This window comes from Pristiophorus japonicus, chromosome 3, assembly GCF_044704955.1.
Source record: "Pristiophorus japonicus isolate sPriJap1 chromosome 3, sPriJap1.hap1, whole genome shotgun sequence".
NCBI lineage: Eukaryota > Metazoa > Chordata > Chondrichthyes > Pristiophoridae > Pristiophorus > Pristiophorus japonicus.
Window position 1 is genome coordinate 314,578,356 of NC_091979.1, and position 14,604 is coordinate 314,592,959.

General features: G+C 44.8%; 1 protein-coding gene across 1 annotated transcript in view; it reads left to right on the forward strand.

The window, feature by feature from the left end:
* The window catches only part of papss2b (3'-phosphoadenosine 5'-phosphosulfate synthase 2b), a 105,080-nt gene that overhangs the window by 64,812 nt on the left and 25,664 nt on the right, over positions 1-14,604 (forward strand). The window contains exons 6-7 of the mRNA XM_070876891.1: positions 3,143-3,256; positions 5,654-5,765. Of these exons, the coding sequence (XP_070732992.1) occupies positions 3,143-3,256; positions 5,654-5,765 (226 nt within the window). The remainder of the gene's footprint in view (positions 1-3,142; positions 3,257-5,653; positions 5,766-14,604) is intronic.

Below are 14,604 nucleotides of genomic sequence, written 5' to 3' on the forward strand. Positions count from 1 at the left end.
AAACTAAAATAAAAGGCTTACACAAATGCAAAGAAAAGTGGAAATCCAGCAAACTGGGAGAGCGAGAGAAAGAACCAAAGGGATACATTAAAGTAAGAAGAGATATAAAAGAAGAATATGAACAAAAACTTGCAAGGGATATCAGCAAAAGTTTTTTAGGAATGTATTAAGAGAAAGAGGGCAGTAAGGGGAATGTATCATACTTGTTGCTATGTTCTTAAGTTCCTCCGTAGATAACAAGAGTAGAGGGGGAATATGCAGCAGGCCAGAATATTGACCGAGACAGCATGGGGAGGTGCATGAAGGTTGGAAAAGAATGCAGAAGATGAGGCCATGTAGGAGTTTGTAGATTCATTAGCGGATGGAAAATCACGGGGAGTGCACCTGAATTCCTGACTCCACTTCTAGGGGGGTGAAGCGATGCTTTGGGCACAGAAATTCGCAAAACTACCCCTATTAAGTCTTTATGCTCCCTCCTACCAGTCCATGGTAGTGTTTACAAGTGAGTGTGTGTGAGCATACACGCATGTGTGCCTGCATGCGTAGATGTGCACGTGTGTGTGTGTGTGTGTGTGTGTGTGTGTGCGCGCGCGGCAGCGAGCTGGGGAGAAGTCGGTTGGAAGCTCCAGTCACAAGATCAGCATTCCCCCCCTCCTCTTCCTCCCATCGTTTTGCTGCTGTTTTTCGCCTCTCCACACTGCCCCCCGCCCACCCCTCCATGTTTACTTTTTGTTTTTTTACGTTTTCGCTGATGAAACGAAGTAAGGAAAAGTTTTTGCGAAATAAAGGGACGAGGGAAAGCCATGAAGAAACATAGAAACATAGAAAATAGGTGCAGGAGCAGGCCATTCAGCCCTTCTAGACTGCACCGCCATTCAATGAGTTCATGGCTGAACATGAAACTTCAGTACCCCCTTCCTGCTTTCTCGCCATAACCCTTGATCCCTCGAATAGAAACATAGAAAAGAGCACTATCCCAAAGGTGAGGTGAAGACTGCTGTCAGTTCAGAATCAATAACAAGCTGCAGTATTCCTCAATGTAAAAAGACACCTTGGAGAGCTTTACAATAAGAAGCATCGAGAAAACCTAGGATGGGGAACAAGGCACAGTCTCAGAGGAGGATTTTCGGGAGGTTTTTGACAGCAGGAATGTAGTTAGCAAGGTGGAGGGAACAGGATAAAAAAATTGCAAGACAGCACACCTTGGCCATGTAAGATCCCTGACAGAGCGTGGACGATGTCCCGACAAAAACCACGGAGTACCTGCAACCAATGCAGCAGGCCGGGGTCATTAGAGGGAGCAGCATGCGAGGGCATGCCACTGCAGGGAGCAGCGCGGGCTGCTGCAGGAGGGCGACGGCTGACTGCAGTGTGGGGCAGGTACAGCAGGAGGGGCAAGGTCGAGGCGAAGGAGCGGCAGGAGTTTGTAGAAGGATGTGATCGGGGCCCAGAGTAGGCGAGGGCCCAGGGGCAGCACGGGCCCAGCCCACACTGTGCGATATATGTGCGCGCACTTGGTCCGTGCAGCAGAGCAGGTCTCCAGTTGTCTTGGTTAACCCTTGCCACTGGACCAAGACCTAGCTCTGTCAAGCCCCGTGTGGTGGCTGGTGTGCAACGGCCACCACAGGTTAAAAAAATCCACGCACAGGCATCTTCCACCCTTCAAGATGTAGTTCGGGATCGGGAATATTAGGTCCTTCATTGAAACACCTGTGAACTCATCCCTTTTCGGCGTGGAAGCAAGTCATCCTCGTTTCGAGGGACTTCCTATGATGATGAGTATGTGTGTGCGTGTAGTAAGCCACTAAGAGCTATATCAGAAGGAGCAGGGAGGTCTTGCTGCAGTTGTACAGGGCCACACCTTGAGTATTGTGTGCAGTTTTGGTCTCCTAATCAGAGGAAGGATGTGCTTGCTATTGAGGGAGTGCAGCGAAGGTTCACCAGACTGATTCCAGGGATGGCAGGACTGACATATGAGGAAAGACTGGATCGGCTAGGCGCGTGCTCACTGGAATTTGGAGGAATAAGGGGGGATCTCATTGAAACGTTTAAAATTCTGACGGGATTGGACAGGTTAGATGCAGGAAGAATGTTCCCAATGTTGGGGAAGTCCAGAACCAGGGGTCACAGGCTAAGGATAAGGGGTAAGCCATATAGGACCGAGATGAGGAGAAGCTTTTTCACTCAGAGAATTGTGAACCTGTGGAATTCTCTGCCACAGAAAGTTGTTGAGTCCAATTCGTTGGTCATATTCAAAAGGGAGTTAGATGTGTCCCTTATGGCTCAAGGGATCAGGGGGTATGGAGAGAAGGCGGGAGTGGGGTACTGGAGTTGCATGATCAGCCATGATCGTATTGAATGGCGGTGCAGGCTCGAAGGGCCAAATGGCCTACTCCTGCACCTATTTTCTATGTTTCTATGTTTATGTTTGAACCAGGCTGACTTGTTTTTCAATATCTGCTCTTTCCTTCCTCACCTCTGATCAGCCGCTTATCCAGATAGTGCAGCTGAACTTAAGTCACTTTGTCCCAGCACACTATGACATGGTACGGTGCACAAATGCATCATCAGTTCACTAAACTGGCACTTAATTACTAATAGTCAAACGTTTCCACTTCAGTGCTTGCGCTTATAGCAAATTAGAAAGCCACTCACTCATACCAGGGTGAGGGGATCGAACAGCACAGGAACATGTTTGTATCAATTCACTCTGTAACAAACATGAAGGGAAGGTCATGAGTTACAGTATGTCCACATGAGAGGACAGGCCACAAGCAGCACAGGTGAGAATGAGTTCAGGTGCCTTAAAGCAGCCAAGGAACATCTGCAGCTCCCCGTCACAGGTGAGATATTGCGATTGTGGCTCTGAAGCGCTGTAATGTGAAACTTGCTGCAGAAGCTGACATTGATTTTCAAGTGAATTCTGGTGCTGTACCAGTGATGTTAGTTAGGGCTCAGGTACAGGTTATCAGTTCTGACTGTTAGACTGTGAGTGGCGTAATTGCCAACGTTAGACAGGCTCACGCCAGAACTAGGACATGTTGGGAACTCACCCTGACAGGAGAGTTAACGAGTTACATTCTCACTTTCTGGGAGACAGGCCAGCAGAGTTTAGAGCTGATGGATTTATTGTTACTCTCAGGGCATTGTTCCACTGAATGCCAAAGAAGAAGTGAAAGAACTGTTTGTCCTCGAAAACAAGCTGAACTTGGCACGTGAAGCTGCCCAGATTCTGCCCACACTGCAGATAACACAGGTAACACTCTACTCTTAAAATACTTTGCTTACGTGACACTGCGATTAAACAAAAAAACAGGTTGCTGATGTTTTCCACAACTGTACATTATTGAACAATTATTGAGGCCTAACTCCTGTAGAGTGACTGTGGGCCCAAGTTTCCACAAGAAAAAAAACGGGCGCCCCTCCGAGCTGGGCGCCCGTTTTTCGCGCCTTAAACGGTGCCTAAAAAAATCCTCGGTATTCTCCACCGACTTACAGGTCCTCTGGCCCTCGGCGCAGCCAGCACGAGCTGTGGGGGGGGCGGAGCCAGGTCCCTGCGCTGAAAACAGTGCCGGGACCTCTGCACATGCGCGCTACAGTCGGCACGCAAGTGCAGTAGCTCCAGGCGCCGAACTGTGTGGGAGGGGCCCGAAGCACGCAGCCCCTAGCCCTGGCTGAATGGCCTCACTGGGGCTGCATGAATGAGGCTCCTCCCACAGCCAGCTCCTGCTCCCCGCCCCCGACCCGACACCCGCTCCGCCCCCCCCCCCCACCCCCCGCTCGACCAGACCCGACACTCGCTCCCCCCCGCCCCCCCCCGCCAACCAGACCCGACCCGACACCCGCTCCCCCCCCCCCCCCGCCCCGACCCGAGACCCTAGACCCGCTCCCCCCCCCCCCGACTGACCCGACCCGACCCGCGCTCCTGTTCCCCGACCCGACCCCCCCTCTCTTCCCCCCCTCGCTCTCTCTCTCTCTCCCCCCCCGCTCTCTCTCTCCCCCCCGCTCTCTCTCTCCCCCCCCCGCTCTCTCTCTCTCCCTCCCTCCCCCTCTCTCTCTCTCCCTCCCTCCCCCTCTCTCTCTCTCTCCCTCCCTCCCTCTCTCTCTATCTCTCTCTCCCTCCCTCCCTCTCTCTCTCTCTCTCTCTCTCTCTCCCTCCCTCCCTCTCTCTCCCTCCCCCCTCTCTCTCTCTCTCTCCCTCTCCCTCCCTCTCTCTCCCTCCCTCTCTCTCTCCCTCCCTCTCTCTCACTCTCTCTCTCTCCCCCTCCCGCTCAGCGGCACGAACGGCTGCAGAATTCTTCCTGGCTGAAGCACTTTCACACAGGTAGGAAGATGGTTTATTTAATCTTTTCTTGGCTTATAAATGTTTATTCAGGTTGGATTTATTTGTATAATATTTGTAGAAGTATAAATAAGGATTTATTGTAGAATTTAATGAGTTCCCTTCCCCCCCTCCCCCCCACCTCGTTCTGGACGCCTAATTTGTAACCTGCGCCTGATTTTTTAATGTGTAGAACAGGTTTTTTCAGTTCTACAAAAATCTTCACTGGCTCCATTCTACTTTAGTTTGGAGTACATTTTCACTGTGGAAACTTTCAAATCAGGCGTCAGTGGTCGGACACGCCCCCTTTTGAAGAAAAAATTCTGTTCTAAACTAGAACTGTTCTACCTGACTAGAACTGCAGAAAAAAAAATGTGGAGAATTGCGATTTCTAAAATAGTCCATTCTCCACCAGTTGCTCCTAAAAATCAGGCGCGAATCATGTGGAAACTTGGGCCCTATAATGCCGACAAAAAGGAACCAGACTCCCTTCCCCCAGTAGTTTCCCATCAAGAGGCCTTTTCTTTAAATATATTGCTGTCTGCAGGATTGAAGCATCTTTAGGTGAAAGGTGTCATCTAGTCGGGAGCAATTAAGTTTTGTAGACTATCAAGATGCTTTGCCTTGCTGAGGATATGGCATTCGAAGAGTGTTGTTCAAGCCTGTGTCTAGTTGTGCGAAATTGGAAGCAGGGAGAGACTATAGCTCTCCTCTTTTTAGTGATTTATATAAAATTCCTATGAGGGAGCATTATTCCTGTGGATAACTGCTCACCCACCCAGATAGAGAAAAGCCCCTTTATCTAACAAAGATAGAGATAAGCCCCTTCTATCTTCAAAGTTAATAGGCGTAAAATCGTTAGCAGAATTTGCAATAAGTGCTCCACCCAAACCGGGCACTGAAGAGGAATTTCTGTATAAATAACTGAAAGTTGATGATATCACCTCATGAGACAGGCGTGACATTAGTCAGGAATTTGGTCCGTCAAATTGGAAACCAAATCTCGTTAACAGTTGAGAAGAGTTGTTCAACAGTGCGGGTACACATTTTGTGGCACAGTACAAGAGAATTATGGACATTGTACACAGGTCAGAGGGTTATCATCTACCAAAAGGAGAGAAAAAAGTACTTAACTTCAAACAAAAGTCAATAACATCAACCGATTTTAAACTTCATTTGGATATTGTGGCAGTTTCTAATATTAAATCCATGCCTAGATATGTATTATTGAAAGAAATTTGAACTCTAAAAGAATCATTGTATTGATATTTGTTGGGTGTTCAGTGAGGTGGTAGCACATTGAATTCACCCAGTGAATTGTTCTCTCTATAGCTGGATCTGCAGTGGGTGCAGGTCTTGTCCGAAGGCTGGGCTACACCACTCTCAGGCTTCATGAGGGAGAGGGAGTTCCTGCAGGTTCTACACTTTGGAACACTCTTGGATGGTAAGAATCACTAACTGCAAATTCTTCAAACTGTATCTGTGATAATCATGGTCCTTCATGTCTCCATTGTATTCATTATAGTTTTTTTTGGTATAAAATGTTTCCGATCCTCACAGTGAGGCAGGATTGCATGCATTGCATCGCCTACTTATGGCAGTTCTCAACACCTTTAGGGACCAGCTGATGTTCTGGACAGTTTCCTTGCTATTTTGGGTACCACTTTCATTGCCGCTATATTCAGCTTCCATGCTATTTGAAGGTTGCCCAGTCTTCTGTTGGCACTTTATTTACCGACATGGAAAAGCTATCTAAAGTAAAAATAAGCTGTAGATAAGTGGTAATTTTCACAGACTTTATTGTATGGTGGTCATATCGTTGCAGTGAATAGAGTATCTGATAACATCCTCCCTACATCGTCACTGCCTTGAAATGAAGAATCTGAAGGTACCACATAAGAGACATATGAATATGAAGGCACATGATATTAAAGAGTGCAGCTGCAGGGATGTGTGATGGCTAGAGGACTAAAATCAGAGTGTGCATATATGGAGGTCTTACTGATTGGCTAGTGATGTGTCTCCAGAGATTTGTGCTGAGATCTGTTTTGCTTTGCATTTATATAAATGATTTGCACAGAGGCACAAGAGGCATGACATTGAAGGATGTTTATGACATCAAGTTGGGGATAATGGCTAACTGTGAGGAAGAAGATAGGAACACATAAGTTAATGGAGTGGGCAGTTAAGTGACAGATGCAGAAAAAGCAAAGAACAATGTAAGAAACAATATCCTAAATGCTAAAAAAAGAAAGACCTGCATTTATATAGCATGACCTCAGGGTGTCCCAAAGTGCTTTACAGCCAATGAAGGTCTTTTGAAATGTAGTCACTGTTGTAATGTAGGAAACGCGGCAGCCAAATTGTGCACAGCAAGCTCCCACAAACAGCAATGCGATAATGACTAGTTAATCTGTTTTAGTGATGTTGGTTGAGGGATAAATATTGGCCAGGACACCCGGGATAACTCCCCTGCTCTTCTTCGAAATAGTGCCTTGAGATCTTTTACATCCACCCGAGAGGAAGACAGGGCCTAAGTTTAATGTCTCATCCAAAAGACTGCACTTTTGACAGTGCAGCACTCCCTCAGCATTGGACTGGCACGTCAGCCAAGACCTTATGCTCAAGTCTCTGGTGTGGGCCTTGAATCCACAACCTTCTGACTCAGATACATTTAAGGAGAAGATAGACACATGAGGGAGAAAGGAAATGAGAAGGTTTTGCTGACAGGGTTAGATGAAGAGGGGTGGGCAGAGGCTTGAGTAGAGCATAAACACCAGCAGGAACCAGTCGAACCAAATGGCCTATTTTTGTGCTGTAATTTCAATGTGTCTATAAAATCTGCTGTCTGATTCGATGTAACTGGTTAAATCCACTGTGCCATAGCTGATACCTAAGATTCTTAGTAGAGTGTAGAAATAGATCTAGGGGAGCAGACAAATAGATCTTTAAAGGTGCAATGTCAAGGTAGACTTATTATACTTAGTATATACATGCCGAGAACTCAGATCAGATGTATAGAGTGGTTTGTCCACATTGTTAGACCTTCTACATCCATTACAGAAGGTTTGGCATCAGGAAATAAAGTTACAAATGCAACTTTCGATCAGCTGCTTGTTGCCGTTGCCGCTGTAGAATCCATCCTGCAGTACAAATAGGGTAAGCAGGCACTGTGAGCTAACGGTATCATCCTAAACCAGTTACATTGAATTATATAGTGGATTTTATAGACACATCAAAATTACATCACAGAGACAGGCCATTTGGCTCAACTGGTTCCTGCTGGAGCTTATGCTCCATTCAAGCCTCCACCCACCCCTCTTCATCTAACACTATCAAGAAAACCTTCTATTTTCCTTTCTCTCTCATGTGTCTATCTTCTCCTTAAATGCATCTATACTATTCATCTCAACTATTACATTGATAAAAAGTTCCATATTCTAACCACTCTCTGGGTAAAGAAGTTTCATCTGAAGTCTCATATTAGTGACTGTCTTATATTTATGATCCCTAGTTTTGGTCGACCCCACAAGTGGAAACATCTTCTCTACATCAGCCCTATCAAACCCTTTCATAATCTTAAAGACTTTATAAACATAAGTGGCTTGGGGTTCCAGTCAGCTACCTTGCAGTGAAGCAAAGAAGTATGGGATAGGGTAGAAACACGTGAGCCCTGAATTACTGCGGGGTCCTCCCCAAATCCAGGTGTGTCTTCAGCAGGATATTAGGGGAACACACTGGGAAATATCTGGGGCTTCCTCCAAACACTTGGACCCCCCATGGAAATTCTAGACAGTGGCATTCTTAAGTCGTGTGATTACCTGTCGTCTGCTTTGGAATTAGTAACTGACCGGAAGTTATAGCACAAATCCCAATATCGTAAGAACCACTTAACCCGTTTCTCTCTGGCTGTGCATGTGGAGGATGCAGTGAGATAAATGGATAAATTATGCCTGACTGAAATTCTAATATTTGGAGCTTAGCTGTTAGACTAATATTTTGGTCACCTGCATTTTGATAGTTCTATCACAAGATAAATGTTATTCTTTCCTAGAAGCGAGCACTCCCTCCTGTCTTGTTGCACACTGAGGCACACATTCCAGCTATTTTGGTGAGGTGATGTGATTCCGTGCCTTACTGTTAGAGCTTAACTCAAACAATTATAAAAATGCCCTTGGAATTTTCTCAGTAGATATTTTGACTTTTCAGCGATGTGCACAAACCAGTAAGTCTTGGTTAGATGGGAATTAAAGTGATCGAATTCTATTTGTCAGATAAAACAGTATGTGTGTACAAGCATTTACTTGTAAACCCCGGAGAAAGCATAAACTGTACCTTGTGTATATGAAAAACAAGTTTATCAGAGATATATGAGCCAGAATTTGGTTTGAACTGGAATCGACATTTCACGAATAGACAAAAAAAGTTTTTAAAACGCGGATGATTAAAAAATGCAGCATAAAAAATTCAGATGAAATATTAGGAAAAACACAATGCCATGAAAAGTTAATTGGCAATCGCTTTTGGGAGATGGGAGATAAAGATCAGTAACATTCAGAAACAGGGAGCTCTAATTATGATTGACACACCTGGATTCTCAAAAGTAGATCAGACAGGAATTGAAACTAGTACCAATGTTAACAGCCAATTCCAACCAACCAAGAACACAGAATGTAATATATTTTAAAAGGACGATGCCTAAAGAGAAGAAAAGCTTTGCCTCCGTTTGCCGGGATCTTTATTTTTCTATCAAGAATCATCTTCCAAACACCCCACCAGAGGCAGCCTGCAGCAGGCCATAATTTGTGGGGTGGGGAGGGGGTGCGGAGGGTGATATTATGTAAGAGACAACAGCCCTTTAAGACGTTTTGTGATTGAATGGCCATAATTTGTACCTGCAGGCCCAATGGGAGCGGAGGGGTGCGGATGGGGGGGAGCGGAATATGTCCGAGAGCAGTGGATAACCAGAAGTCTGGGTTTCCCCCACATGCTGTGGAGATTTAATGCTTGTTTCATAACCATCAGCCTACCCATCTAGCACCTATCATCTAAAATAACGTCCAAGGCACGTTAGGAATAGAGGCAATAAAGTGAAACAAGCACCAGGCTCGGAAAGGAAAGGTCAGGAAAGGCAATCCAAAGCTCAGTTGAAAGGATGGGGTTTTGAGAAGTTTTCTCTAAAGATAGAGATTTGGGAGGGGTTAGGGAGAGAATTCCAGAGAGCAGGGTGGAGGTTGTTATAGACTCCGCCAACAGCAGTGTGGTAAAGAAATAAAAAGGAAAGGAAAGATTTGGATCTATATAGCGCATTTAATGCCCACCAGGCAACAACAACAACAACTTGCATTTATATAGCACCTTTAACGTAATAAAACGTCCCAAGGCACTTCACAGCAGTGTTACAAGAGAAAACAGATAAATTTGACACAGAGCCACAACAGAAGAAATTAAGGCAGATAACCAAAAGCCTGGTTAAAGAGGTAGGTTTTAAGGATGTCTCAAAGCACTTTACAGCCACTGAAGTACTTTTGAAGTGCAGTCATTGTTGTAATGTGGGAAGCCAATTTGCGCACAGCAAGCTCCCACTAACAGCAATGTGATAATGACCAGTTCATTTTTTTAAATTATTATATTGATTGAGGGATAAATATTGGCCAGGACACTGGAGATAACTCCCCTGCTCTTCTTCAAAATAGTGCCATAAGATCTTTTATGTCCACTTGAGAGAGCAGACGGGGCCTCGGATTAACGTCTCATCTGGCAGATAGCACCTCCGACAGTGCAGCACTCCCTCAGCACTGCACTGGAGTGTCAGCCTAGATTTTTTGTGCTCAAGTCCCTGGAGTGGGACTTGAACCCACAACCACAAATGGACGAAGGGAAGGCACAGAAGGCCAGAGTCACAGCAACAGATTTCACAACTCCTGGGTTGTCAACTCTGTTTGGATGTATTACTGGAGATTTCATCACATGAGCTCCTGCCACCAATCGTCCTGCCCAGTCAAACAATCAATGAAAAGAAAACACAATTTTTTAACTTCCCTATGATTTTTCTACCAGGCTACTTGTAGCAGTGTCCAGGAGATGTAATCTTTAATTCCTAGAGACTCCAGGAAAATCCTGGAGGATTGGCAACGCTAGAGTGAAAGTTTAGATTTCCATGCTGTGGAAAAAATAAACTGGTACTTGGAGGAAGGCACCGAGTGTAACGTAGCGAAGTTTGCCGACGATACAAAGATGGGAGGAAAAGCAATGGGTGAGGAGAACACAAAAAATCTGCAAAAGGACATAGACAGATGGAGTATAATGTTGGAAAGTGTGAGGTCATGCACTTTGGCAGAAAAAATCAAAGAGCAAGTTATTATTTAAATGGAGAAAGATTGCAAAGTGCCGCAGTACAGCGGGACCTGAGGGTACTTGTGCATGAAACACAAAAGGTTAGTATGCAGGTACAGCACGTGATCAGGAAGGCCAATGGATTCTTGGCCTTTATTGAAAAGGGGATGGAGTATAAAAGCAGGGAAGTCTTGCTCCAGTTGTACAGGGTATTGGTGAGGCCACACCTGGAATACTGCATGCAGTTTTGGTTTCCATATTTATGAAAGGAAATACTTGCTTTGGAGGCAGTTCAGAGAAGGTTCACTCGGTTGATTCCAGAGATGAGGGGGTTGACTTATGAGGGAAGGTTGAGTAGGTTGAGCCTCTACTCATTGGAATTCAGAAGAATGAGAGGTAATCTTATCGAAACGTATAAGATTATGAGGGGGTTTGACAAGGTGGATGCAGAGAGGATGTTTCCACTGATAGGGGAGACTAGAACTAGAGGATATGATCTTAGAATAAGGGGCCGCCCATTTAAAACTGAGATGAGGAGAAATTTCTTCTTTCAGTGGGTTGTGGATCTGTGGAATTTGCTGCCTCAGAGAACTGTGGAGGCTGGGACATTGAATAAATTTAAGACAGTAGTAGACAGTTTCTTAAATGATAAGGGGATAAGGGATTATGGAGAGTGGGCGGGGAAGTGGACCTGAGTCCATGATCAGATCGGCCATGATCGTATTAAATGGCGGAGCAGGCTCGAGGGGCCTTATGGCCTTCTCCTGCTCCTATTCCTTATGTTCTTATGTGCCGTCAGATCTTTTATGGTGTGTGGAATTGGGAGAAGTTACAAAGGGAAAACTTTGCCATTGTCGCAGCGTAACAACAAAAACAACAACTTGCAGTTATATAGTATCTTTAACCTAGTGAAACATCCCAACGCGCTTCACAGGAGTATTGTAAAACAAAAGATTTGACACCAAGCCACATAAGTAGAAATTAAGGCAGCTAACCAAAAGCTTGGTCAAAGAGGTCGGTTTAAAGGAGGAAAGAGAGGTAGAGAGGCGGAGAGGTTTAGGCAGGGAGCTCCAGAGCTTGGGGCCCAGGCAACAGAAGGCACGGCCACCAAGGGTTGAGCGATTATAATCAGGGATGCTCAAGAGGGCAGAATTAGAGGAGTGCAGATATCTCGAGGGGTTGTAGGGCTGGAGGAGATTACAAAGATTGGGAGGGGCGAGGCCATGGAGGGATTTGAAAACAAGGATGAGAATTTTAAAATCGAGGTGTTGCTTAACCAGGAGCCAATGTAGGTCATCGAGCACAGGGGTGATGGGTGAGTGGGACTTGGTGCGAGTTGGATTCCCATGCTGTGGGATAACATCACAGAAGGTCTGAAAGGGAGGATGCTCCATATATAATTTAATTCTCAGACTATGTGCCATGCTGTAGATTTATTCCGGTGGTGTATGGAGGACGCAGTCTTAGATTTTATCAAAATGAAATTGTAAATTAGCAATTTATTTTAGAAAGACGCCCCACAAGAACTCCGCAGAGGTATCAAATATTATAAAGAACATAAGAACATAAGAAATAGGATCAGGAGTAGGCCATTTGCCCCTCGAGCCTGCTCCTCCATTCAATAAGATCATGGCTGATCTGATCATGGACTCAGCTCCACTTCCCTGCCCACTCCCCATAACCCTTTATACCCTTATTGCTCAAAAATCTGTCTATCTCCGTCTTAAATATATTCAATGACCAGTCTCCAAAGCTCTCTGGGGCAGAGAATTCCATAGATTTATAACCCTTTGAGAGAAGAAATTTCTCCTCATCTCTGCTTTAAATGGGCGGCCCCTTAGTCTAAGATCGTGCTCTCTAGTCCTAGGTTCCCCCATCAGTGGAAACATCCTCTCTGCATCCACCTTGTCGAGCCCCCTCATTATCTTATATGTTTCGATAAGATCACCTCTCATTCTTCTGAACTCCACTGAGTGCAGGCCCAACCTACTCAACCTATCTTCATAAGTCAACCCCGTCATCTCCGGAATCAACCTAGTGAACCTTCTCTGAACAGCTTCAAATGCAAGTATATCCTTAAATACGGAGACCAAAACTGTACACAGTACTCCAGGTGTGGCCTCACCAATAACCTGTACAGTTGTAGCAGGACTACTCTGTTCTTATACTCCATCCCCCTTGCAATAAAAGCCAACATTCCATTTGCCTTCCTGATTACTTGCTGTACCTGCATACTCACTTTTTGTGTTTCATGCACAAGGACCTCCCAGGTCTCTCTGTACTGCAGCACTTTGCAATTTTTCTCCATTTAAATTATAATTTGCTTTTCTATTTTTTGTGCCAAAGTGGATAACCTCACATTTTCCCACATTATACTCCATCTGCCAAATTTTTGCCCACTCACTTAGCCTGTCTATATCCCTTTGCAGATTTTTTGTGTCCTCCTCACAATTTGCTTTCCCACCCATCTTTGTATCATCAGCAAACTTGGCTACATTACACTCGGTCCCTTCATCCAAGTCATTAATATAGATTGTAAATAGTTGAGGCCCCAGCATCTATCCCTGCGGCACCCCACGAGTTACTGTTTGCCAATGACCCATTTATCCCGACTCTCTGTTTTCTGTTAGTCAGCCAATCCTCTACGCATGCTAAAATATTACCCCCAAACCAGGAACCTTTTATGTGGCATCTTATCGAATGCCTTCTGGAAATCCAAATACACCACATCGTTGGTTCCCCCTTATCCACCCTGCTTGTTACATCCTCAAAGAACACCAGGAAATTTGTCAAACATGATTTCCCTTTCAAAAAACCATGCTGACTCTGCTTGATTGAATTATGCTTTTTCAAATGTCCCACTACTGCTTCCTTAATAATGGACTCCAGCATTTTCCCAATGACAGATGTTAGGCTAACTGGTCTATAGTTACCTGCTTTTTGTCTGCCTCCTTTTTTAAATAGCAGCATTACATTTGCCGTTTTCCAATACACTGGGACTGTCCCAGAATCCAGGGAATTTTGGTAGATTACAACCAATGCATCCATTATCTCTGCAGCCACTTCTCTTAAGACCCTTGGATGTAAGGCATCAGATCCAGAGGACTTGTCCGCCTTTAGTCCCATTACCTAGTACTACTTCATTAGTGATAGTGATTGTATTAAGTTCCTCCCTCCCTATGACCCCTTGATTATTGGGATGTTTTTAATGTCTTCTACCGTGAAGACCGACACAAAATATTTGTTCAATGTCTCTGCCATTTCCCTGTTCTCCATTATTAATTCCCTAGTCCCATCCTCTAGGGGACCAACATTTACTTTAGCCATTCCTTTCCTTTCTATGTACCTGTAGAAACTCTTGCTATTTGTTTTTATATTTCATGTTAGTTTACTTTCATAATCTATCTTCCCTCTCTTTATCATTTTTTTAGTCGTTCTTTGCTAGCTTTTAAAAGTTTCCCAATCCTCTGGCCTCCCGCTAGTCTTGGCCACATTGTATGCCCTTGTTTTCAATTTGATACTCTCCCTTATTTCCTTAATTAGCCACGGATGGTTATCCTTTCTCTTACAGTCTTTCCTTCTCATTGGGATACATTTTGTTGCGAGTTATGAAATATCTCCTTAAATGTCTGCCACTGCTCATCAACCGTCTCATGCTTTAATCTATTTTCCCAGTTCACTTTAGCCAACTCTGCCTTCATACCTTTGTAGTCTCCTTTATTTAAGATCAGGACACTGGTTTAAGATCCAACTTTCTCACCCTCCAACTGAATTTGAAATTCAAATATGTTATGGTCATTCATTCCTAGAGGATCCTTTACTTGGAGATCGTTTATTAATCCTGCCTCATTACACAGTACCAGATCTAAGATAGCCTGCTCCCTGGTTGGTTCCGCAACGTACTATTCAAGGAAACTATCCCAGATTCACTCTATGAACTCTTCCTC